The sequence below is a fragment of the Microtus oregoni genome, unplaced genomic scaffold (genome assembly GCF_018167655.1).
Source record: "Microtus oregoni isolate MIOR12 unplaced genomic scaffold, Mior012 000016F_ref0000370, whole genome shotgun sequence".
NCBI lineage: Eukaryota > Metazoa > Chordata > Mammalia > Rodentia > Cricetidae > Microtus > Microtus oregoni.
The window spans coordinates 25,062,435-25,089,925 of record NW_024543075.1 but is presented as its reverse complement, the minus strand read 5'-3'; the positions used below and the strand labels follow the sequence as shown (position 1 = coordinate 25,089,925).

General features: G+C 41.4%; 1 protein-coding gene and 1 non-coding gene across 3 annotated transcripts; both read left to right on the top strand.

Annotated features, from left to right (window-relative positions):
* The first annotated feature begins 244 nt into the window (after positions 1–244).
* Positions 245–27,420, top strand: Acsm3 (acyl-CoA synthetase medium chain family member 3). 2 transcript variants are annotated; one of them, XM_041666295.1, is made up of 14 exons: positions 245–342; positions 7,116–7,389; positions 8,003–8,213; positions 13,719–13,926; positions 14,532–14,675; positions 14,827–14,983; positions 15,221–15,300; positions 16,685–16,808; positions 17,870–17,950; positions 19,325–19,426; positions 20,463–20,590; positions 20,684–20,783; positions 26,387–26,506; positions 26,799–27,420. In XM_041666295.1, the coding sequence occupies exons 2-14, from the start codon at positions 7,189–7,191 to the stop codon at positions 26,883–26,885; spliced, it is 1,743 nt and encodes a 580-aa protein (XP_041522229.1). In that variant the 5' UTR covers positions 245–342; positions 7,116–7,188; the 3' UTR covers positions 26,886–27,420. The 2 variants fall into 2 exon arrangements, with proteins under 2 accessions (XP_041522229.1, XP_041522228.1); XM_041666294.1 differs by having other exon boundaries at positions 16,682–16,808.
* On the top strand, positions 605–706 carry LOC121458171. Its single transcript, XR_005975813.1, has one exon. It is a non-coding gene; the product is annotated as a U6 spliceosomal RNA (small nuclear RNA).
* Positions 27,421–27,491: the final 71 nt, after the last annotated feature.

Sequence of the window (27,491 nt, the reverse complement as noted above, 5' to 3'; positions counted from 1 at the left end):
CTCTGAAGGGCTGGGACTACACGTGTGGGCCTCCAATTCTGGCAATTCTCCAATTCTCAGCAACTCTTTGGACACCTTTCCCTCCTGTGCACACAGCTTTCCCAGCTGACGAAAAGCCTGCCGTGTGTACAAATCAGTACCTGTTAAGAAGGGCAGGTCGCAGGTCGGGGTTACGTAAAGGTCCATGCTCCACCCTCCCGTGTGCTCACCAATCAAGTAAGGGAAGGCACTCTGGCAGCCAGCACTCTGTCACACTCCTTCCACTTTGATCTACTAAATCAGATGTGAGAAATCAAGCCTCTCTTCCATGAAGCAGGTCTGCTATCACTACTGCTACCTTTCGTGAGTATCCTATTTGCTAGATTTGTAATATATGTTCAGCAAACAAAACCAGCAAATCTGGAAAATGCTCTGTGAAGCCAGATGGCAAAGGTGTTTCTCTCAGAGCTCCTCAGTGGAAACACTGCTGAGGAAGTAATGGGGATTGAGCCCTCACAGGCTGCAGGCTGAGTTTTCAGCTTAGGCATTTTGGTGAGGCTTGAGTTTTTAATATTGTGTAGGTGTGTTTACATGGTAAAATGTTTCGGGAAAAAATTGAGTCGGGATGCTCGCTTCGGCAACACACAGACTAAAACGGGAACAACACAGAGATGATTAGCATGGCCCTGCGCAAGGATGGCACGCAAATTCATGAAGCGTAAATTTAAAGAACATTGAGTAGGGGCCAAATGTTTCTCTGGCCACACCTTGCTCAATGATAGATGGAAATCCATCTCCTACAAATCCAAAAGTATGCAAATTGCCTCTAGGTAGTTTATGTTTGGGAAGTATAGAGAGAGATAGGAAATCTGTGACAATAAGTTCTCTCTGGGACGGGGGACACTCTAAAAGTCGTGTGTTGGGGCGTGGGGTTAAGGCAGGGCCCTTAGTGTGTCTGTCAAACTGCTGTCACTCTTGGGGCTAACTAGGGGGAGGGGTGTTGTGGAGATGTGGGGGACAGAAGAGCCCTCTGCCCTGCATTTACATGGACTCAAAGCTGTATCTCAGACGAGAATTGAACACTTCGAGAGCCCATCTGGCCAGTCAGTGGTGCCTTCCTTAGAATTTCCTTAGCAGCATTTTCCGAGGCTTGGTGTAAAGCCCAGGTTTACGATGCAGAAGAGATCTTTTCTTTCATCTGCAAGGGATTTTACAGACCCAGAGAGGGGGCTTTATAAGATGCTAGTATCACTGAAAAGACAGGAACTGACTGAGAAAAAAAGAATATTATGACTTTGATGAGGGGGTGTCGATACTTTTTCTTTTCCTTTTTTTTTCTTTTTTCTTTTTTTGGTTATTTCAAGACAGGGTATTTCTGTGTAACAGTCCTGGCTGTCCTGGAACTCACTCTGTAGACCATGCTGTCCTGAAACCCACAGAGATCCACCTGCCTCTGCCTCCCAAGTGCTGGAAATGAAGGTGTGCACCACAACAGCCCAGCCTGACACTTCTTTTTTTTTAAATATTTTATTTATTTATTTATTATGTATACAGTGTTCTGTCTGTGTGTATGCCTGCAGGCCAGAAGAGGGCACCAGACCCCATTACAGATGGTTGTGAGCCACCATGTGGTTGCTGGGAATTGAACTCAGGACCTTTGGAAGAGCAGGCAATGCTCTTAACCACTGAGCCATCTCTCCAGCCCCTGACACTTCTTTTTGAAAAAAAAAATGATTTGTTTATTTTAAGTTCCAACTGACTGACCAATTTTCTGTTCTTTTTTTTTAAATGTGAAATTTTTAATGTTCATTTGAAATAAGTTCTTTTTGAAAATCTACTTGTTGACAATTTCATACATGCATAACGTGTTTTGATCAAATCCACCTTCTATTATGGCCCCCAGCCCCTTCCCACTCCTGCTGAGCCCCTGCTGAGCCCCACCCCCTTCATGTCTATTTGGTTTTTTGAGACAGGGTTTCTCTGTAGATTTTTGGAGCCTGTCCTGGAACTAGCTGCTGAGCCCCAACAAGCCCCACCTCCTCCATGTCTTTTATACCCAGTGAGTTTAATGAGGATTCTTGCATGAGCATGGGTGGGTGGCTGTTTGTTGGAACATGAGGAATTTACCATAGGCAACACCAATGTATGCGTGAAAGATTCTGAATGAAGGAGAACCGTTGCATAGGATGGGGAGAAATCATACTGAACTCTGATTCTGCTTGGTATCGGTTAGTAAACTGTGTTTACCACCAGTGTAAACATCTGCACAGTTGTTTAATAGTTTGGAAACTTCTGTGGGGAGGGGGCAGACCTGGCCTTGTTATATTCACAGACGAAGTCTCAGCATTTGATATAAGCCTGTCTCGGGTATCTGGTGGAAGAATGGGTGTACTAGTCACTTGGCTAAGAATAGACTTGAAGGCAGTGTGCTTCTCTAGAATGTGGAATAATAAAACTAATGCAAAATGCTGCGCACAGTGCGGCCACTCACTTGTCAGAGCTCAGCAAACATGCTGTATCCCTGAGGAGACCTTCCAAAATAGCTTCCTGGTAACCGTTTTTCCTTTTCATGAAACAACACATCTGTTTGTTACCTCATTTACATGCGCCAGTCCATGACAGTAGAAGACTTTGTCTCTTTCATCCCCTCAATGTATTGTCTATATTTGCAACATTTCAAACTTTCGGTCAATATTTATTGAGTAAATAAATGACTCATACTAGCCTACAAAGCTTGGGTCAGGACTGGATCAAATTCTTGCCCTTTGTTTCAATTGGACCAGGAAATGTTCATTCTACTTCTTAACTACTTTAAAATAACATTTGTATTGAGAGAAAGAATCAGGGCATTCATTTTGAATAAATGGTTTCAATTTCTCACTTAAATTGCAAAATGATAGGGACAGCTCAAGTGATCAGCAATTGGGAACTACCAGCTGTTCAGTACAATGCAAGGCAGCTGTTTTTTTTTTTTTTTAGTTGATAACAGATATCTGCTTTATTCTTACATAAAGTCTTTGAATGTCATATACATATGACCAAAGTTCTAATATATATTAGATAATATTATAATAATAATAATATGTACATTAGATCTTTGATCACATTCACCCAACTACCCAACTCTCCCAAGACCCATCCCCTTCACTACCTACCCAACTTTGTGTCCTTTTTAAAAAAGCCCATCAATACCAATATGTGTTGCCCAAATATTCTTTTTTTTTATTTTTTAATATATTTTTTTTTAATTTATTTATTTATTAAGGATTTCTGCCTCGTCCCCACAACCGCTTCCCATTTCCCTCCCCCTCCCCCCGATCAAGTCCCCCTCCCTCATCTGCTCGAAGAAGGGGTGCACCCACACACTAAGACAATGGGGATGTTCTATTGGGATCTCACCAAGGCCAGCTGGCCTAGGTCTGAAAAAGCATGGGATAAATCCGGACTAGCTGAACATAGCGGACAATGAGGAATACTGAGAATTCAAGAACAATTGCAGTGGGTTTTTGATCCTACTGCACGTACTGGCTTTGTGGGAGCCTAGGCAGTTTGAATGCTCACCGTACGAGACCTGGATAGAGGTGGGCAGTCCTTGGGCTTCCCACAGGTCAGGGAACCCTGATTGCTCTTCGAGCTGTTTTTTTTTTAATATAATAGAGAGCTCTATGTACTGATATGAAGTGGCCTCTAAAACTACATTAGTGAAAACGGATTGGGTAGGTGGAATGGTGAGAATTTAGGCTGCCTGTTCTTTCCAGCCTGTGGAAAAATGAGAGTTGACAGTCATATTTGAGATGCTGAGAAACACAGTGACCCCTGGGAGGTAAGACTAGGGTTAAATACAAACCCTTCAAGACAGGAAGGGGATAGTTTTCAATATGTATCTTTTATGGTCTTTGAATCATTTGAAGACATTATACCAAGAAGTAAAAACCAAGATGGGTTTGCTTCAGAGAACTTAGTGTTGTCTCTTTTAGACAAAACTTTCCGTCTTCAGCATTCAGCACTGGTGTGTGTGTGTGTGTGTGTGTGTGTGTGTGTGTGTGTGTGTTTTGGGGGTGGGAGAGGTTCAAAAGAACTTGATCCTAATCCTGTTAAGAAATTGGAGTACAGCCAAGAGGCCAGGTAGTTGCTTCAGCATGCAGCCAGCCAGTTGCTCTCTTGCTACCTGGCCCTGCCACCAAACAGAATGCCATTTGGGACCTTGAGGGCTGAACCCTGGGGAAACAGCCTCAGGGTGATTTGGTTCTAAAAAGGTGGCTTTTTTGCATTGCTTTTTCTTCATAACTATTAGGTCAGAGAAAGTTCTGGGCGGTGCTTTCCCAACCCTGAACCTGAAGGAAAGTTTTACCTTGAGAAATTTCCTCCTTCAGTTTTTCTTTTAACGTTTTCTGTGAGTTCAGTTCTGAGCTGTTAGCCAGACAGATCCTCAGCAAATGCTGCAACAACAGAAAGGCATTAGGTCAGCTCTGGCCAGTGCAGGGTGACCTGAGCCACACTTGCTATCAAGCTCTTGAAATACAACTTCTGTAACCAATGAGCTGATTTTTCTTTTGCTTTACTTTCTCATTTTTATTAGTTCTTTGAAAATTTAATACAATGTGTTTTGATTATTTTTACCACCACCAGCCACTCCTCCCAGATCTACAAGGAAACTGTTTGCTGGGCACAGTAGGGCAGGCACACATATGAGCTCACAGGGACTTGTAACAGCATGGAGAAGGGAGGTGGGCAGAGCTCCAAACCTTAGCTGGAGAGCAATGAACTGATTTTTACAATTACGCTTATATTAACATAAACTGCCTCATGTAGATGATGCAGGTATCACCTAACTCTGGTTAAAGCATTGAGGTACCTCTTCGATCAACTATAACCCTAGAGTTAAAATTTCTCCCTTCTGAAAAAGCCATTTATTCGCTCAACAAATATTCCCTTTAGTTTTAATTTTTATATATACTTTTTGAGACAGGATCTCACTATGTAAACTAGTGGCTTTGAACTCACAGAAGTCTGCTTGCCTCTGCTTAGCAAGTTTTGGAGCTAAAGGTTAACAAATTATTTTTTAATTGACTTTAATTTCAATTGGATAAAAAAACTGGATCAGAAATCCATACACTTTGAATCAAATGTGGTTATGAGTCCCAGGACAGAAGTCTGAGGAGGACAGTCTCAGCTCTGAGTCTCACGGAATTTATAGTCCAGTACCATCAGCCGACTATAGCTGGTGAGATTAGCCAGACGGCTGTCCATCTTAACAACGTTGGGAACTAACAGCGGTTTTCACACCTTTAAATAGTTGGGGAAGAAAAAGAGAAACAGTGCTTCATAACACATGAAAACTGCATGAAATTCAAGTTTCAGTGTTCATCGATAAGGTGTTTGGAAGAAATTGACCATGTTTATTTATTTATGTATTACCAACATCTATGGCAGAGTTGAGTATCACAACAGAAAAAGTAAGATCCATAAAGCCCGATACTCACATACCCTTGTTGGTGCCCTGGCAACATTTTGCATTATTGAATTCAGTCTTTGGTAAACATACCTCTCTGTCAGAGGTTTTATCAGTGTCTTTACTAATAAAATTTAAAGCTGAGATTCATAGAGTAACAATTTAAATAGTAACCACTATTTAAATAAGTGGTAAATAGACCAGTTCCATGATTGTATGATAAATAGGCAATGGACTTAGCCAACACCCTAAAGACTATCGTTTCTCTCACTTGAACACAGAAACTTGTTGCCTGGGAAATCTTGTTAAAAGATTGAGATCCACTAATTCAACAGATCTGCAGTGGGACTCAAAAACTACATTTCTGACAAGCTTCCAGTTGTACTGATGGTTCCTAGATCCCAGGCTCTGAATGAGTGACTCTCAACGTGGGTTATGCATTACAATCTGAGGAAAATTTAAAAAAATAGTATAGGCCCACTACCTAAAATGCCGACTTAATTGGCAATGATGCAAGCATTCAAGTTTTTATAAAAAGCTTTCCTAATGAGTCAGTGCATAGACAAGGTACCAAACCACTGCTCTGCTGGAGTCCTGTTGGCCCAAGGTAAAGCCATTCCAATGAGAATCCAAAGACCCAGGTTCGAGCCCTGACACAATAGGTAAAGTCTGATGCTTCCTCTGTTTGAGGTTCATTTTCTTTGAAGGTGAAAAACAAGGAGGGCCAAGCAGGATGATCTTAGAAGCTCAAGATCATGGACTGGTCAGTTTCTCACACAACGAGGTGAGACATCAGGGAGCCTGGCTTTCAAATGCATCCAATGCATTAACATAATGCCCGGCCACCACATCCACGTAGGATGCAGTTTAGCTGATATCTGGTATCTTGTCCTGGTTGGACACTTTATCATTACAGAAATGATTCCATATAGCCAGGCTGCCCTACCACACAGCTAGAATCACAGTTACAATTATGCTGTAATGATTATGAGAGCAGTATCTGTTTTATTGCAGGAAAATTGTGGGAAGCATAAGGAGGAGAAACTCAGTCACAATCCCTGGAACACTAAAACTGTAGTTTTAATAGCCTCGGCCAAGTAAAATGACATTGTGATTAAACGACTAACCACAGAAGTAAGGAGTAGTAGGTGGCTGGGAAGGACCTCCCTGCACAGAAGCCCTGTTATTATATCTCCAAGCCTGGACTCGATGGTGGTAGTGTGGGCTCCTATTGAGAGCATGGGAACTGTAGCCTGTAAACCAGACAGACTCTAAACATAGACAGTGCTGTCAGGCCCAGCTGGCACTAGGCTCCTCTTAGTTTCCTCACATGTAGATAATCTGTGGGGTGTGATATGGCATTAGATCATAAGCCTCTGCACAGTCACAAAAAGTTGAGAAATGCATGTAGAAAGCAATAGTGTGGGTAGTCAGGACAATCCAGCCAATGGCTCTTACTGTTTCCACCATCTGTAGACACAGATCACAACAGTACATACTTTACAGGGGTTCTCTAAGGATTTAATGACAAAGAATACACAAAGCATCAAAGCAAATACCAATGCCCGGAAAATGATACTGAGTGGGTCATGATGGAGAGTTATGGTAAAACTTAGGTGTGCTTTGCGGTCTTACTACTTTGCAAACTAAACTAAACGCATGTCATTTTTTGCTTGTCTTTTAGCTGGATTAGTCTGCATGGAAATCCCAAGTGTTAAAACATCCAGCAGCGCTGATGCTAGATAGCTCTTGTCGCCATGGCAATGTTACTTCATGCTAAGTGTTTGCAGCGCCTAGCAATTCCTGGTCCTTTAAGAGTCTTGTATAAAGATTACAGAACAGCAACCCCTCAGAACTTTTCCAACTATGAATCCATGAAACAGGACTTCAAACTAGAGATTCCAGAGCATTTCAATTTTGCAAAAGATGTCCTGGACCAATGGAGCAGTGTGGAAAAGGTATGGAACAAATGCCAGTCAGACTACAGTGACTCTATTGCAAGTGATCATAGCCCCCAAGAGTAGTTAGCAAGGACTGTAGAGAGTTTCGCTACAACGAAGGGGTGGTTAGGGGAAGTCAGTAGTTGCTTCTGACATCTAAGGATAGAGGGGCAGTACTGATGTCCTCTAATATGCGGCGCAGCCCCAGAACAAGGTCTTATCCAGTCTATGAGGCCTTCGTGGCTGTTTGAGAAAGTCTAGGTTGTATTAATGCATCCTTTTTGGTTTTTTCCCCCCACTTTTAAACAAAAAGGAGTAAAAAGTGATTTCAAGAGTCAAAATGAAAAGAAATGAAGTATGGATACTTCCCTGGGGAGATGGTGGGATGTAGAAATTCTAACTTTGGGGAAAAAATTATCATGATAAATGAGAAAGGACTGTTCGTAAAAAACTGACATGGTTCCCAGCATGTAGAAATAAGAACTTCTGAGTGATCTGTACTTAATCCATGTATGTCCTGACTAATAACTGACTTGTGAGTTTTTGCAGAGAATTTGCTCCTATAAGTCAGCTGAAATATAATTTAACTGTATAACACCCTCTAAGTCCATGATGGCTGTGCTTTCCTCAGGCTGGAGGGAGACTTTCCAACCCAGCCTTCTGGTGGATAGATGGAAATGGAGGAGAAGTGAGATGGGGTTTTGAAGAACTCGGATCTTTATCCAGGAAATTTGCCAACATACTCACAGAAGCCTGTTCCTTGCAAAGGGGAGACCGAGTAATGGTGATTCTGCCCAAGATCCCAGAGTGGTGGCTTGCAAATGTGGCCTGTCTGCGAACAGGTTGGTAAGGCTCACGCTCTGATCCCATTGCAACAGGCAACTTGATCCACACGTCTAAGTAACCATGAGCTATTTACCTGGGTACAGCTTGCTGTTTGGCAGCATTTAGTAACTCTACTTGCCAGCTATGCTCCAAGAGTCATAGGTGCATCTCAGAAGGGTACAGCTATTTCAGCATTCCTTTAATCTCTCCACCATTAGACTTCGTGTCCTTATCATAGCTTATGTTTTCTGTTCATGTTTGTGGTCATTCACATCTTCAGAATTTTCTCTATACTGTTTGCTATGCTTAGAATGTCTTTCCCTCAAAACTAAGTACATGAGCAACTCTTACTCAACTTGAAAATGTCAGGTTTTTTGTTTGTTTGTTTGTTTTTAAAGATGTAATTATTTAATGGATATGAGTGTTTCCCTGCCATGTGTGTCTGCATGTTATGTGCATGCCTGGTGCCTGCAGAGGCCAAAAGAGGATGTCATCAGATCCTGGGGAACTGAAGTTAAGGGTGGTTGTGTACGCCCACATGGGTACTGGGAATAGAACCTGGGTCTTCTGCAAGAGCAGTCAGTGCTCCTGACCTCTGGGCCATCTCTCCAGCTCTCTCAATCTTCAGTTTAATGTTACCGTCTCAGACAACCATATTCTGATGTTTCAAAGTGAATACTACTGTCTTTAAATGCCTGTTATAGTTACTGTTCTATTGCTGGAAGGGACACTATGACCTAGGCACTTTGTAAAAGAAAAGCATTTAATTAGTGGCTTGCTTACAGTTCCAGAGGGTTAGTACATTTCCATTATGGTGGGAAAGAGGCATGGTGCTGGAGCAGTAACTGAGATCTTACATCTGATCCACAAGCAGGAAGCAGAGAGAAGGCAAGACTGGGCCTCTGGTTTGAAACCTCAGAGCCTCCAACAAGGACACAACCTCCTAATCCTTTCTGAATAGTCTACAATTGGGAGCCAAATATTAATGGGCTTTTGGGGGCTGTTCTCATTCAAACCACCACCGCACCCATTAGTAGTATATGTTACTATTTAAACTTTTGAGGCATAGTATCTGCCTATAAATATAACCTGCAATTCCCATGAGGGTTAGGTATGTTCCTAAAAGGCCATTAATACAGCATATCTTACACCTTCAGTGCTTAGCAGATAGTAAATGTTCAGTAAAATATTTATTGAATTAATGTTCTAGTTGTTACAATATATCACTGTATTATATCATTAGAGGACAGCTGACATATTCTATTTCATATACACATATGAATTATACATTGGAAAAGCAGAGCCTGTTTTCAAACAGTTTTTTACAAAATGAGTGCACTCATGATCATTCCTTATGTTCACTTTCTTAGTGAAGCACTGATTGGCTGGCAGGATCAGGTATACATTCATATTAATACAATAAAGGAGGCAATAGAATGGCCGCTGGAGAGTCTTACAGAGGGAAAAATGGTACAGAAGGAGCAAAGGGGTTTGGAGGCAGACTCTACCCAGGAGTCGCTTCCTCTGTTTGTCCTGAAGCCAATGCACCCCTTCTCTGTGTCTTTCCTATGTACTGCCTCTTTATTCCTCTCTGCCAACATTCCTCTGCAGTCAGGCTATGTGCAGCATTGGTTGCTATTCAGATGCTTCTGGACCCCATGTGAGCCATCTGGTACTCCACTCAGGATCTTAAATATTTAAGCAGAATCTGATGGGTACAACTTTAGAATAAGCCAGGCAGAACAAGTCAGAGGCAACTTTTCCTGATCCCAACATGATTCCTGGGGCTCTTGATGGGAAGGGAAGCAAATCACCTTAGACAGATGAGAGGGAGACAATGAACCATAAATCCAGTCGTCTTAAGAGTATCAGTGTTTGTGGCGCATAGCCATTTCTCCCACTTAATAAGTAAACAGCTAGAGGCTGGGAAATGACTCGCGGCTAAGAGTACCTGCGGCTTAGTTGTGAGGACCAGAGCTTTGGGCATCAGTACCTAGTTCAGGCAGTTTACAAATGCCTGGAACTCGAGTTCCAAATGATGTAATACCTTCTTCTGGCCTCTGCAGGCACCTGAACACACATGTGTACATATACTCATAAAACGCAGACACAGCACATACGCACATCAAAACAAACCCTAAAAGTCAGATGTGGTGGTACACACCTTTAATCCCAGCAAAGGCAGGTAAATCTCTGTGTTCAAGGCTCCATGGTCTACAAAGCAAGTTCCAACACAGCCAAGGCTGTTTCACAGAGAAACCCTGTCTCAGCGTCCCCCCACCCCACTAACTAGTGGTAAATGGATTTTTCCTTGGGCTGCCAGCTCACAGATAATGACACAGAGACTTACTATTAACTGTAAAAACTCAGCCTTAGTTTAGGCTTGTTTCTAACTAGCTCTTATAACTTACCGCATACTTATTAATCTACATTTTCCACATGCTCAATACCTAACCTCCATTAGGCCCATCCTAGTTACTCCATGTATGGCTGGTGGCTCTTCCTTTCTTCTTCCCAGAGCTCTCTGTCCCCAGAGGTGCTGCCTAACCTCTTCCTGCCCAGCTAATGGCCATTCAGCTCTTTATTAAGCCAATCACAGTGACACATCTTCACACAATGTAAAGGAATAATCCACAATAGCTAGCTGAAAATTGAAGTCTTAACTCAATAGAACTTGTATATTGCTTAGGATTCTATACATAGATGAAGAAAGGCAAAGATACGGTTAATACATAAGTCTGGATAAGGGCTGTCCTCGGGTGACTGTGGGGCAGAGAGAAGGACGGGGGTAGGAGACTTCCATATTGTTCAATTCTGTTTCTTACAGAGAGTGGCATATATGGCTTATTTGCAAATAGAAAACAGAAGCTGTCCATAAGTTTTTCTATTTTAATTTTCACATGTGGTATGCTTTGAAAATTTAGAGGAGTGTAATTGTAAGGAGACTTTAAACGGAGTTTTTCTTCAACTGTTTGTGTTTATGGTGTGTGTGTGTGTGTGTGTGTGTGTGTGTGTGTGGTGTGCATTCAGGTGTATAGGTGCCATGTGGAAACCAGACAGCTTTCAGGAGTCTGTTCTTTCCTTCTACTGTGAGATGTGGGGATTGAATGTGGGGTCAGGTTGGTATGCTTGAATAGCAAGCACTTTTACCCAGTGAACCGTCTCTCTGACCCTTTGAAGGAATTTTAAAGTGTTTAAGAAGACACCATTAAATGGCAGAGCAGTCCAGTGAATTTTAATGTGCCTTTAAAACAAGGGAGGTACTTGGCGATGAAGAAGAGCAATGCTCACCTGCAGTTCTAAAAGCGTGACGTTGGCCCAGTGGCATTGGTATCGCTGGGAATTTGCCAGAAACAAATTCTGAACATCTTCTAAATCTAAAACTCTGGCACACAGCCTAGAAATCTACATAGATTTCTGGGTTTCTGATTCACATATCACTGGGGAAGGGTAAAAAAATACCCAGAGGTAAATGCCATCTACTATCTCTTAAAGACTGGGGGCTAAAATAGTGCATCCCAGAAGACAGATGTATGGTAAGTACAGAAGTAGGTAGGTAAGTGATAGAAACAAAGATAGATGGCAGATTCCTCTTCTAAGGATATATATATATATATATATATATATATATATATATATATATATATTGTGTATGTGTGTGTGTATGCATGTGTGTGTATGCCTGTGTGCATGCATGTGTGCATGTGCACAGGGGCTGGAGTCACATGGGCTATTGTGAGCTGCCTGACGTGGGTGCTGGAAACTAACTTATGTCCTCTGCAAGAGCACTGGGTGCTCTTCACCACTGAGCCATCTTTCCAACCCAGGTGGTAGATTCTTTTATTTTCAAATTATTTATTTTTTATTTTTAATTCGTTTTTAATACACTGTATTAGTCAGGGTTCTCTAGAAAAACCCTAACTGTTAGGATGGATATATACATCCATATATCCTCATATATATGGGATTTATTAAAGTGGCTTACAGGCTATGATCTACAATTGCAACACAGGCTGTTTCTCAATGGAAAGTCCAAGAATCTAGCAGTTGTTCGGCCCACAAGACTGAGTGTCTCAGCTGGGCTTCCGTAGACATCAGAATGCTGAAGAGACAGGCTCTAATGTCAGTGCAGAAATGTACTTGCCAGGGAGAGTGAGGGCAAGCAGGGAAAGACCAAGCTTCCCTCTTCCGTGTCCTTTATGAAGGCTGCCACCAGCGGGTGTGGCAAAGATTAAGGGTGGATCTTCCTATTCAAATGATTTAATCAAGAAAAATCCCTTACAGGTATGCCCAGTCTCTTGGATTTTATTTAATTCCTGATGCAGGCAAGTTGACAACCAAGAGTCGCTATCACATACATTTTAATTAAAACATGATTACATTACTTCCCCCTTTCCTTTCCTCCCTCCAGCCCCTTTAATGTCCCCTCCCTCCAGTGTTTCCCACATCGCTCCCTGACTCTCAAGCTGATGGCCTCTTTATTGTTACATATAAGTACAGATAGATGCACAAACACATGATGCAATCTGCTGAGTCCTTTGCGTTTGTTTGTCTTATATGGTTTCAGAGCTGACCACTTTGTATTGCTAAGAATTCGGGCGCCCATTCCTGGGAGGGGCTCATTTCCCATGCTAGCAGTCATCAGTTGCCTGCAGTCCTTTGTCTAGGGGTGGGACTTCATGAGATGCCCCCTTCCACATTAGCATGTCTATTCAGGCAAAACATCCTTTCATTCTTTGGGAAAAAAAACCCAAAAGCTAAGAGCTAAGATGTATTACATTTTATTCTAAACTTATCACATGCTATAACTCATTTAATCCTGGAATAATTGTACAAGGGATGTATTTTTATAATCCCAGTTTTACATATGCAGAAACTGAGGTTCACAGAGGTGAAGGGCTTATTAGGGAAGAAGTTTATGGGTGTCTGGCTCCTGGACACCAACACACTACACCTTACATTGTAATTGACTACAGGCAAGAGGAGGGCCACAGAAAAGATACATGTGTCAAGAAAAATAAAACAATCAGTGCAGTGTAAGATCACTGAGCTGGAGTGGTTACATGTCCAGCTCCGGGTCCAGCGGCAGATTCTAACTCCTGCAATTTCACCCGTTATTAATAAGCTATGAAACATGCAATGAATAGCTGTTTACACTGGAGATGTTTGGATGGAGAAGTTAAAATATGCAAAATAGAATAATACCTGGCACTGAAGAACATAATCAATGTTAAATACTATTTTTCAGTCAAAATTCCTTCAATCTGAACATTATGGGTGATCTTCAAACACAAGACAATCACTCAGCATTTAATGTTCTCTTGTTAGGGCAAAAGGGCCATAGACTTGGAGATCTCTTGAAAGGCAAAAGTCAGAGCAATGCAAGACAAATAGATATCTTCTCTAGTTAACTCACTAAGTCATTCTGAGGCACACAGAACATGAATGTACTAGTTACAGAATCCTAATTTCCATAATAGAGGTTAACCTTTCTAAATACTATTCCTTTTCTATTCCTTTAGGGACAGTTTTAATTCCGGGAACCACTCAGCTGACCCAGAAAGACATCCTCTACAGACTACAGTCTTCAAAAGCAAAGTGCATTATTACTGATGATGCGTTAGCCCCAGCAGTAGATGCTGTGGCAGCTAAATGTGAAAATCTCACCTCCAAACTCATTGTGTCTCAGCACTCCAGAGAAGGGTGGGGGAACCTCAAGGAGATGATGAGGTGAGTAGCCTCAATCTTCGAACAATGCCCCACAGAGAGAAGCAAGAAGGAGAAAAGTATTCAATTCAGTATAAGTGAGGTAAATGCAAATGAAAGCAATAATTAGCAAGAATAATCAGCGATCATTACAGAACTAACAGTGCCAAGCTTTGAAGTAAGGAGTCTGGTTGAGATTTTTAAAAAGCGGTCCTTGAGATGGAGAATGGTGTACAGGAGGCTTATAGGGAGTTCTCTTGTGGAAGAAGAGAAGGATGTAGGATTGAGCAGAGGAAGAAATTAATTTTCTATGTATTCCCTATGAAACTTTCAGCTAACACACTGGGAATCCTGGGCTTTGAATCAATCCTTAGGGCTGTGAAAATCTATAGTAGAAGACCCTGCAGTGATCACCGGTTTCAGATGGGTGCTGTCTCTAGCAGACTCATAATTGTGAAGGTGGCCATTCACATCACACAAGTAAAAGGGCAGAGATAGAGCTGTCTTTACCTCAGGACTGAATCCAAGTTACTGGTTCATACGCCGAAGAGGCCCAAGCACATGGGTGTTCTAGTCCTCCTCAGAGGTCACAGTCGGGCAGAGAAACACTGTAGACTGTCTTTTTGCAGACATGCCAGCGACAACCATACCTGCGTGAACACAAGGCACAATGAGATGATGGCCATCTACTTCACCAGCGGGACAACGGGGCATCCTAAGATGATCGGACACACCCACAGCAGTTTTGGTTTAGGATTATCTGTCAACGGAAGGTACTTCCATGGAGTCATTTGTGCACTGGCCTTTTAAATTTGTTTTTCAACAAATTACACGTTTTGCAAATTTAAATTTCTACATACATTTGTGTGCATGCAATTCCTACCACTTTAACAAATGTATACAACAGGGCTGTTTGTATTCCAGATTCTGGCTGGATTTGACAGACTCAGATGTGATGTGGAATACGTCAGACACAGGTTGGGCAAAGTCTGCATGGAGTAGTGTTTTTTCTCCATGGATCCAAGGAGCATGTGTGTTTGCACACTATTTGCCCCGTTTCGAGCCGACTTCCATCTTGCAAGTAAGGCAGACTAAAGGAAGTTCACGGTTAGAGATGTGTTAGCATTAGTGGTATCACCGATGGACTGGCAACTAAAGTCAATGCAGGGATCAGAGTTTTAAGATATCTACCTCTGCAAAGTCCACAAAGACAGGAGAAGATCTGAGTACATTAACATCAAAATAAAGTTTACACTGTGCTGTGCCTCTGGCAGATCAAACATTTCATGTGAGACAATTTGCTCTTTCCAAACTGCAGACCCTCTCCAAGTTCCCCATCACTGTCTTCTGTTCTGCGCCAACTGCCTACCGAATGCTTGTACAGAATGATACAATCAGGTGAGACGTGGGTAAAGGGACACTCAGTCAGGGGAGAGAGGAGGAAAAGGAAGCTAGAAATGAAACACTTGTCTGTCCAACCAACAGATCTGACTAATCGGTACAGGATAGTGGGTTTTTTTCTCTTCCTCCTTTGCTTTATTGTTGACATTTTATAAAGATAGTCGCTCTGTCAAGATCAGGTTCCCACTAACAGAGAGAGGAAAGGGAAGATTAGACCATGTCTAGAGCTCTGAGTGGTAGTGAGTGGTTATAATAAACGGGGTATTTAATCTTTGCAGTGACAGCTATTACTGAGCTGAGATAGTAGACAGGTAGTTCCTTTTTGCAAATTCTCCCAGAAAACAAAAGTGAGAATGTATGCATTATATCTCCTGGATTCCATTGAAATGCTTGATTGTTGCTCTGAAAAGAAGCTACTGTCTGTGCTCACAGATCAGCACTTCTGGTCTCCTGTGTTGATGCAAAGCACAGCTCTTGCTCTAAAGAGAGTAAGACAGAGTTTGTTCTGAGCCAAATAAAACTGACTATGGGTCAAGGACATGGATTCAGATGACCTTGAATGGCGTGTTCTACTGTGGAAGCAATTAATGAACTTTCATAGTCACAGAGCAAAAGGAAGGCATGAATCAATGCTTTTGCCCAATACATTGGTGATGGCATCAGGTAGGCAGCCTAGAGGGGAACCAGAAAAGGATGCTTTCTGTAGATCTCTGGTGCTATAACAGTCTCAGTTTTAGAGTTGGTGGATACCAGTGACCTTCTAGGTTTAACAATACATTTCAAGAGTTTTATCTAATAAAATGAGGATCAGATTAGATACATGAGTTACTAATAATTTACTGAGAGTGCCAAGGACAATTTTGGCCCTCCATCCCTGACATTCCATCTCACCACAATCATGAAGTGCCTCCACTTAGCCTGTGAGATCTTCCACACTCATGTGGCATCTTCAGAGAACTTCAGTTCACAGTTGAGAGGTGATTTTTAATAGATTTAAAATATTGTTCTAGAGCTGGGCATAGTGGTACACTTAATCCCAGCACTTGGGAGACAGAGGCCAAGTTCAAAACCAGCATGGTGTATATAGCAAGTTCCAGGGCTACATGTTGCAAGTGTGTGTGTGTGTGTGTGTGTGTGTGTGTGTGTGTGTAACTATGGGGGTACCTTCCCTAAAGATGTCATGGTATTTCTTTGCAACAAGTGATTCTCCAAGTAGATACAGACAGACAGAGAACCTGGCATTAGAGCAATCTGTTTCTAGCATCAGGGTTCTACTTTATATATAAGAGAGATCTGCTTATTTTGTATTAACAATAATTCTAATTCCCCTGTCTCGCCATTTTTTCTTCTCAACCTAACTCACTCCGTGTTTTTGGAGAAGCTATAAGTTCAAAAGCTTGAAGCACTGTGTGAGTGCTGGTGAACCAATCAACCCTGAAGTGATGGAACAATGGAGAAGGAAGACAGGCCTAGACATCTACGAAGGATACGGACAGACAGAAACGGTACCTGCCCCACTGAAGACAGGACTAGATGGGATTAGTCAGATAAACAAAAGCCAAAGTGTCTAACGTGTTCTTATGATTGCTCGAGGGATACAGAAAGGTGTGGTTAGGAAACAATTATTTTTTAAATAAAGAAAAGCTTGAGAAAAATTAATTGCAAATAAACTATCATATTTTTGATAAAATGATTAACTGGTTGAGGAAAGAATGTCACAATATATTTAATGAGAAAAGTTTGGCGCTATGTGACACAGAAGTTTCTAAAGAGTCACAAAATAGAAAGCGGTTAGTTTCTGGTTCCCCGAAGCATTGAGTGTGCTGGGAGACCCCTTAGAAAGCAGATGCTGAAGCATTCCTGCGACCCCCCCCCCCCTATGCACTCTAAAGGTGGAGGGAGGAGGGTCAAATTCAAGGTCATTTTCAGCTATGCAGTGAGTTCAAGGCCAGCCTAGGCTATATGAACAAGCAAATACCTAAAAGATATGATATAATAAAATGAATTCTTTAAAGTACTCATGCAGATAAAAAAGAACATTGTTGCGGGGGGGGGGGGGTTGTAGTTTAGTGGCCGAGCACTTTCCTAGCATATGGGAGACCACAGTTCAATCCTCAGCACCGCTGAAGAGCTCTAGAGAAAACTGATAATGAAGAACATATTTATTTTGTAGTAGAAGGGGCAATAAGACCAGCAGAGAAATGGGAAAGTTGACATCTTCATTGGGTGTGTCTTATTTATAATGTCTGTATTTCTCAACTCTGAGTTTTATTATCGGGAAATGTTGAAATTTCAAAATGAAACAATAATAAAATTGACAATTATTTACATACAACTGGCATAGTATCCATTGTGGTACACAAATGTTAATATAGACATATATTTTCTCACCTCTTTATTGTGTACAGTTGTAAACTGTCAATATCCACATTCCATGAGAGGAGGGATTTTATGGGTTTCATGCTGACCCTGATGCACAGCTAAGTTCTGTAGTATGAATGCATGGCAGATGAAGTAGTATTTTATATTACTTCTGAAGTTACCTTACTTTCTTCTCCTTAATCAGGTGCTGATCTGTGGAAATTTCAAAGGGATGAAAATTAAGCCTGGCTCAATGGGAAAGCCTTCTCCTGCCTTTGATGTGAAGGTGTGCATGTCCACTTACACTCACCCACACTCCTTTAAATGTGATAATTCCATGTTATTTATACCTTAAATTCTACACCAAAAGACAGATGGGTGAGAAAGGTTGGCTTAATACTCTCTTACTATTGTTGCAAACACCCGTATTGTGCCATGAATTCTGGGCATTTAATTTCCAGAAATATCCTGAAGATAAACTAATAAGAGGACCATTCTGCAGGTGAGTCTGTAGATAAAGTAAAGAACTTACCCAAGCTCGTGCAGCCAGAGCCCAGAGTGGGAACACAGTCTTAAGCAATCTGGCTCCAGCAGCCACACTCTTGGCCACCAGTTATGTGGTGAGGGAAGACTGGACCTCTGACAGGATCATCCAGGCCCAAAGTGGCACAGGTTCAAAGTGGCTGCAGCACAAACTTCTCTCTCTGTCTGCCCATCTGTTTCCAGGCTTTCTTTAACCACGGCCCTTATTACCCTCTGATGCCTGAGTTTCGAAAGCATTTTATTTCCCCATCTGCACACTTTATACGGGGTTAAAGTTTTATTAGGTCAAGCCAGGTTCAAAGTCAGATATAGACAAAGGATTTGCACTAATATTCATATAAAAAGGAAGGGAAGCAACAGTGGCAAAAAGGCAAAACTGGATCAATTTCCAAAGGACAGGGCTCAGACGTAGGTTTAATTGAAGTTTAGTTGTAGATAGGATCAATATTTCTCAAGTTCATCATGCAGTTCACACAGGGTTACTTGACTGAAATAGTCGTTCTTATTTCTCTTCCCTGGTACATTCAACTCAACAGAGTGACACAGAACTCTGGAATCCACGCCTAACAAAGGCATATTGCTAAATGACAAAAGCAGGTTGTAAAACTTGCCAAGTAATCCTAGTGTTTCCTGTCTATAATTGTCCCAAAGGACATTACCAAAACATTACTGGTGGTAGAAGTGAGAAAAATTTTTATTATCTTTTCACATTTTGGTTTTGCATTTTATAATATTTTATTCAATGATAACTTAGGTAAATAATACATTTAAGAATTTAAAGTAGGGGGCTGGAGAAAAGGTTCAGAGGTTAAGAGCACTGGTTGCTTTTCCAAAGGTTCCAAAGGTCCTGAGTTCAATTCCCAGCAACCACATGGTGGCTCACAATCATCTGTAATGAGATCTGGCGCCCTCTTCTGGCCTGTAGGCATAATGCAGACAGAATACTGTGTACATAATAATAAATAAATAAATCTTTAAAAAATTATATAAAAAAGAATTTAAAGTATAGTTAAAATATTTTTAAGTGTATATTCTTGCCAAAATGATTCAAAGGTAAAATTTCAAATGTGGCATTAATTTAAAATTGCTTTAAATAAACCGTCCTGTTTTATTCTAGATTTTAGATGAAAATGGTGCTATTCTTCCTCCTGGAAAAGAAGGGGACATTGGTGTTCAAGTTCTTCCTGAGCGACCATTTGGCCTTTTTACTCATTATGTAGTAAGAACTTTATTTTAAAAACTTGTTTTCTATTTAGTCTTCAAAAGCATAATCCCAGCATATGGGATACAGAAGCAGGAAGGCCACAAATTCAAAATCATTCTTAGTTACTACAAAGCAAGTTTGAGGCCAGTCTAGAATACTTGAGACCTTATACCAAAACCAAACAAAGTATTTGGTAACATTCCAATTTTTACAAAACAAGCCTAGGAACTTTGTCTTTCCTTGAGAAATCCATGGCCCTGGATAATAACCCTAAATACAGGCAATTAAAAAAATAACATTCTTGCCAGATAACACTTTGGTGCCCTCTCCTTGGAAAGGAACCATAAAAGGGGGCTCTTATCTATGATTTCTTAACATCTGAAGATCCTTTCCCACTAGCAAACAGAGCTCACTTACTCCCTGACATCTGATTAGCTCTCTACCCACTCCAGTGGAACTAGAGAAATAAGGAATGGGGCCAAAAAATTAAGTAAATTAATCTCTCTAGCTTTCTTATATCTAATCATGGCATACAGATTAGAGCAAAGTTTATATCAATATACTAAGAGGTCCAGATAACACATGATAGTGAACTTTATGGAAGGCAGCAACTTTATGTTTTTTTTTTCTTTTTATGCCAGTTATAGAACTGGTCTCTTATATAAAACAAACCAAAGCAAATAACACATCTGGTCTGAATTAAGCACTGGGCTTTCTTTTAACCCTTCTCTTTTTTCCAGCAATTGTTAGGTATTGTATAGAAAAAGGCTTAATTCTACCTACTCTCCAGGACTTTGGGTTGCTCCTACATTTATCTTATTATCTACATAAAACATTCTCCAGGAGTTGCACTAAGTCTTTGTAACTGCGATTTCTTTCTTTATGTTGGGCTAAGATCCATGCTGGCAAGTCATTTCTACTTCACTCTGGTTCCTCTTCCTTCTGAGGCTTCTTAAAGGGGCCAAACTTTCTTTTTCTTTGAATGTTTAAAAATGACTGGAGAAAAGAGTCGCATTCTTAATAAGATTAACAAATGCTATTTGCTTTGCAGGATAATCCTTCAAAAACAGCCTCAACTCTACGAGGGAATTTTTACATCACTGGGGACAGGGGCTATATGGATGAAGATGGCTATTTCTGGTTTGTTGCCAGATCAGACGATGTTATATTATCCTCTGGGTAAACTTCCCTTCCGTGTGTGCATGCCTGTTAATCAAGCATTCCAGGGTGCATCTATAACTCACCCTGAGGAGTTCCTGTCATGTTTCCTAGCTACCGAATTGGACCATTTGAAGTAGAAAGTGCCCTGATAGAACATCCTTCCGTCGCAGAATCAGCTGTTGTCAGCAGCCCAGACCCTGTCAGAGGAGAGGTAAGAGAACTGATTCATCTAGACTTTCAATTTTGTTGATTAGCTAAACACATACTTCACTTGCGTGATTTTGTGTGTTCTAGGCATATAGCATATATGTGGGCGAGATTTCCCTGTATATAGGCATATGTAGATACTGAGATATCTTCCCCAGTCACTTCTTCACCCTAGGTTTTTGAGACGCGGTGTCTCCCTGAAATTGGGGCTCACTGTTTAGGCTAGGCTGGTGGGTGGGCTAGTAAGGCCCTGCCTGCTACCTATCTCCTGCCCGCCGTGCTGGGCGGCAGAGCTGCACTGGTATGGGGCCGGGGATGGCAGAGCTGCACTGGTATGGGGCCGGGAATGGCAGAGCTGCATTGCCAAGGGGCCGGGGATGGCAGAGCTGCACTGGTATGGGGCCGGAGATGGCAGAGCTGTACTGCCAAGGGGCCGGGGATGGCAGAGCTGCACTGGTATGGGGCCGGGGATGGCAGAGCTGTACTGCCAAGGGGCCGGGGATGGCAGAGCTGCACTGCCAAGGGGCCGGGGATGGCAGAGCTGCACTGCCAAGGGGCCGGGGATGGCAGAGCTGCACTGCCAAGGGGCCGGGGATGGCAGACCCACGTTCTTAGGATTTTCTCACTGAGCCATCTTCACAGCCTCTAAACACAGACTCTTACACAGTACTGTACTTCAAAAGAAACGAGGGTGGCTCTCCTTCCAAGATTGTTTTTCCTAAGAGGGCTTTGATGCCAGAGGATAACCTGTGGTCTTCACGGATGGCCAATCTCACTTACAGCGTCTTAGCTCTTCTCACTCCTGCTGACATCCTTAGTTCTATCCACCTAGACAAGAGCTTATCTGGGATAGGCTGGTTGTGGAGCCTTTAGGACCAGGTGGGCTTAGCGCCAGGTATTCCAGTATGATACAGTCAAGCTACATAGGTGGGTTTCAGTTCCTCTGTAGTTCTAGAGGCGTGGTGTAGTGTTGGTGTTAGCCAGAGTGAGGGGAAAATTTGCCCTTCCCAACACTGGTAGGCTGCAACCCCTGCTGCTGGAGGATGGAGGTGGGGTCCCAAGGCAGCCATGCACAAAACAGCAGTGTTGCACAGGGAGCCTTTTACTCTCTGTGCAGGCCTGCCTGCTCTAGGAAAGGGCTAACCAGATCTTTGATTAGGCAATAAGTTCTAGAAGAATTGATTAAAATCCAATAAAATGAAGACTTAGACACTATCCCAAATATTGGCTTTATTTGCTTATGACAGTTCTGTAGCTTACTGTGTAGTGTCTCCTATTGCCTATTTTAAGAATTCCTAATACAGTTATTAAGCCAAACTACATTTGACAATCATGAATTTTTAGCTTATTCTCAGGTGTATTATCTAAAAGCAAGTAAGATTCTAAATGAGCACTTTCCTTTACTTTTTTTCTCAGCTGATTTTCATACTTCAATTTTTTAAGGGATTTAGCAGGCTGCTTTGCTTTGAAAATCTTATTTTCAGGGAAGATGTAACTCAACAGTGGAGAGCTTGTCCAGCATGTGCAAGGCCTGGGATTTGGTTCCCAGTCTTCCTCTCTGCCCCCACCCCTAGTGGTGTATGCTTAATTATATTTTCCTTTTTTAAAAAATGATTTACTTGTATTTTATGTGCATTTGTGTTTTGCCTGCTGTGTAAGGGTGTCAGATCTCTGGGAACTGGAGTTACAGACAGTTGTGAGCTGCTGTGTGGGTGCTGGGAATCGAATCTGGGTTCTCTGGAAGAGCAGCCAGACCTCTTAACTGCTGCTCCTAGTGACATTTTCAAGAAATTTAAAATGTGTGGAATGTATGCTTCCTGTAAGCTACTTTATGTATTTACTTTCTTGCTTTAAAAAGGTCACGTGATGTAGTTCCTCCCGCCTCTGCTTCAAAAGTGCGGGGACTAAACTTGCATGCGGTAGGCAAGTGCACTAACTATCACCTGGCACACCCCATCCTGGTCCCTAACCTCAGGTATTGACCAAGAAGGTGCTTATATTCACATTCTTCCATGAGACCAGCATATGCACTAAGAGTAAAACAAAGTTGTGTAAAATACATCTAATCATGTAATAAAAATACAATCTGAACTAAGGAATATCAATGTCACAAGAGAAAGTGAAAACATAGGGAATTATTCTAAATTGAAGGATATTAAAAGACACGAAAAAAACCCCAAAATACTGGAATTACAAGTGTGCACTACTCTGATAGGAGACCAGAGTATTACGGTAGGATAAATCTTCCTTAAAAGACAAGATTTTCAAAAGGGATAAAGGGACTAGATGCGTTGTTATTTACAAAAACAATGTTGAATATTGTAAATGCAACTTTAAAACAATGGACTGTGGAAGGAAGGAAGGAAGGAAGGAAGGAAAGAAGGAAGGGGTGGTGGAAGGAACAAAAACATGCAGGCAGGCAGGGTCACCTCAGAGGCTAAGGGTACTTGTTGTACTTGCAGAGGACCTGGGTTCACTTCCCAGCACGCACACAGGGCTCAGAACTCTAACTTCAATTCTCTGGTATCTGTTGCTCTCTTCTGACCACCCCGGCATCAGGTCCGCACACAGTGCACATACATACATGTAGACAAAACACTCATACACATCAAATAGAAACAATAGGTAAGTTCTTAAAAAAGAAAGGATAAAAGGAATGAAGGAAGGTTTGCTCAGATGGCTGAGCCCTTAAGTTCCTTAGCCTGTGTGGCTCTAAGAATTTGACCAAGGCCACTGTTGGACTTGGACTTATGCAGGGATGAAAATGCTCTCCGCTGGCATCCTCTAGTTAAAAAACAGAAACAAAAACCATACAGGGCGCCGGGTGGTGGTGGCGCACGCCTTTAATCCCAGCAGTTGGGAGGCAGAGGCAGGCGGATCTCTGTAAGTTCGAGACCAGCCTGGTCTACAAGAGCTAGTTCCAGGACAGGCTCCAAAACCACAGAGAAACCCTGTCTCGAAAAACAAAACAAAACAAAAAAAAAAAACAAAAAAAAAACAAAACAAACAAAAAAAAACATACAGGGCTCTCAGTCACATAACGAGACTCATTGAAGAAACCTAATTCAAGCAGCCACACATTGCTGGTGGCTGCTACATGGACTGGCCCAGCCACAGACACTTCTCAGAAAAATCTAAGAATTTTGCATGAAATTTCAATGAAACTTAAAAGCTCATATCATTTTTGCAAAGTTACATTTATTTATTCACTCTGTATGTGTATGTGCTTGTGCCACGGTGTTTATGTGGAGGTCAGAGACAACTTTTGGGAGTTGGCACTCTCCTTCCACCACATGAGTTCTGGGGACTAAACTCATGTGTCAACTTGAAAGCAAGTGCCTTTCCCTCCTGAGCCATCTTGTTGGCCAACATGATGTTTTTTAGGTTTAAAAAAAACACCAAAGCAAAGCAAATAAATGCAAATGCTCCAAGTCTTTGTACTTTTGCTCCTGCACCTGAGATCTTTTTTTTTTTTATGGCTTCCTTATGCTCCAGAAGTTATGCTAAGCCTCACATTTAGGCTAGCTTTTCAAATCCTTGCTTTTTTTTATAAAGTAAGAAACCGAGAAACAGAGACAGTCTTAGTTCATCAAGATCACATAACAAACTCCTTTTGGTCCAGGCTGTCTGACTTCAGTGTTTATAATCTTTTTTTGTTATTTTGGTCTTTGGGTTTTTGAGACAGGGCTTCTCTGTGTAGCCCTGGCTGGTTAGGAACTCAAAGATCTGCTTGCCTCTGCTTCCTGAGTGCTAGAATTTAACATCTGTGCCACCACTGCCCAGCTCAGTGGCCATACCCTTTAAGCATAATGTTACAATATTTTTCGTGAAGTTAGTATTTTCTGTAATGGCTTATAAAGACTTAGGAAGATAAGTACATGTTATAAAAGCTATAAAAGTTAACATAGAAACCAAAGCCTGTAAATGGTTTTTTTTTTCAGTTAATAAAAATGTTCATAAAGTTGCAAAAGTAACAAAAACATAATAGGATAAAATTCTACTCACAAGAAACACATGATAGCTGCATAATCTTACGGGTGATATCAACATGATATCAAAAGGGTTTTTGATAAAGACAAAAAGGGTAACTGGTCATAAATTGTTTAAAAAAACACTTCACTTATGGTAAACAATTTTCAACATGAAAAATTTTTAGTTACAAGTTGTCAATTCTTACCAAATGACTTTTTAAAAAAAAAAGATTATGTATATAGTGTTCTGCATGCATGTATGCCTGTGTGCCAGAAGAGGGCGCCAGACTTCATTATAGGTACCTGGGAGGCACACCATGTGGTTGCAGGGAATTGAACTCAGGTCCTCCGGAAGAATAGCTAGTGTTGCTCTTAACCTCTGAGCTATCTCTCCAGCCCACCAAATGACTTTTCTAAGTGACTGTTTCAAATAATTTTTGATTAAATTTTCCTCTCAGATTAAAGGATGCAGAAAGTAAAATTAATAAGATTCCAGTTTCCTAGCCAGCACTTGGGAGGCAAAGGTGGATCTCTGTTTGAGGACACCATGGTCTACAGAGCAAGTAGTAGGACTGCCAGGGCAACACAGAGAAACCCTGTTTTGAAAAACTAAGATAGTTTCCAAAGTAAAGGGTACTTAGTCCTGTAAGGGCCTGTCTGGACTCTAGCTCATGTTGGGACTCTGGATTTGGCAGTGAATACTGATTGCCTCTCTAGAGGTATGCATTTGGGGTGGAAGCAGTGAGTGGAAGTGTTGGTAGTGCCCAGGAAAGAAAAAACAATTAGACAGGATCCAATCAAGCTTCTTCCTTCTCCATTAAAGGTCCTAAAACTCTGGGCAGATCTCCCAAAACAGTATAGAAAGAATGGGCTTTAGGAAATGGGATTTGTGGGTATAGCAACAGCCATCATCATTTCTACTCCTGCTTCTCGGTCATGCATGTGGGTCAGAACATAGTGTCGTGACTAATGGAATCATTACAGCCTTACATAAGGATGTATGAAAAGGGCTGGGTGTGTGTAGCTAGGTGCTCAGAGGTAGAATGTTCGTTGAGTGTGCACAAGTCTCTGGGTTCAATCCTTATTGGGGAGGAAAAAAGTAAGCCAAGTAGAGTAGTGTAATCTAATCCAGTACTTGGGAAACTGAGACAGGAGAACCGCTGTGAGGTCAAGGCCAGCCTGATATACACTGATGACTGTCTCAAAATCCCCCAAAGAATGCCTGGCCTGAGTGAGCTGCTCCCTGCCATGGGGGCTAGGCTGAGTAGGGCCTAGAAGAGGTGGTACTGGGTGCATTGCCTTTAGTACTCAGGTACTAACTGTACTTCGTGTTTCTAAGGGGAAGCCAAGGACAGAGATAATCGAATTCAGATCAGAACACACATTACAAAATACAGTCAGAGCAGGGTTCAAGGGTGATCCTGAGCAAAGCAGGCCCCACCAGCTCCGTGGTACTGAGAAGACTAAAGGCTTTCCTGGGCACTTAGGAGCATGAGCACACAGCGGGGCTAAACTACACCGTGACCCCCCAACAGTTCACGCCCCACAAGGAAGATTTACAGGGAATGAAAGCAGACAAGACACATTAAGGCACCAAACACATAACTCACTGATGGTTTACATATATTTACTTTAGGTAGTAAAGGCTTTTATTGTTCTGAATCCTGATTATAAGTCACATGATCAAGAGCAACTGAAAAAGGAGATTCAGGAGCACGTGAAAAAGACTACAGCGCCTTACAAATACCCCAGAAAGGTGGGTAGCCTTGCTTCACCTGCATTTGTTCAGTGCTTTGGAAAAGGTTTGGCTATTTGTTTTTTCCTTTTTAAAATGACCTCTCCCCTTAAACATGCTATACAAAAGGTTCCCAACAGAACTAATGACAATAGACAGTAAAAAATTTTGAGATAAAATGAAGCCCCTAATATACTTTAGTCAATTAGCTCATAATGCTAAATGTAAAGAAAAACTTCAACCATCCCTTCACCTAGCCGTCAAAGCAGAGCTGTGCGGGACTAACTTCCTTCCTCCCCCTTACTGCCAACAGGTGGAATTCATTGAAGAACTGCCAAAGACTGTCAGTGGGAAGGTCAAAAGAAATGAACTGAGGAAAAAAGAATGGAAAACTATTTAAATTCATCCACTAATTATTCAGATACTTATAAACAAATTCAGTGTCTACCGTCTGCAGGAACCACAGGTTATATGGGCAAATTGCTTCTAAACTGAATTTAAAGTACTTTTTAGTAATGACGTTAGAGGCTGAATTCTGAAATCAAATAGTGAATCTTTCTGTGTTCACTTCAATGTTTCTGCAATTTGGCAACATAAACAAAGGTCATCAGGTGCTGAGAGGTTTTAAAACTATTTTAGGGAAAGTTTCTAAATCAAATTTCTACTCCACTGGTTTTCAAAACTTAATTGAATAATTCTAATGTGTTAATATACAAATCAGAACAAATATTAAAGCTCTTAAAAAAACTAAGTGACTTGTTTTTAGAAAATTGTCATAATTCTTAGAATATTTACCTAAAAGTTGAATAAGAATTTTATTAGTCATATTTTCACTCAAGTAATTTAAAAATAGCTTGAAATTTGCTTCAAGGTCTATAAGAGAAAGCTGTCATGTGCTATGGCTACTTAGTAAATAAATATGGTTTATAAAAGTATTTTTTTCTTGTGGCTCATGATAGTTTGAAAAATTCAACAAATGTTAATATATGAAATATAGTTCTGTGAC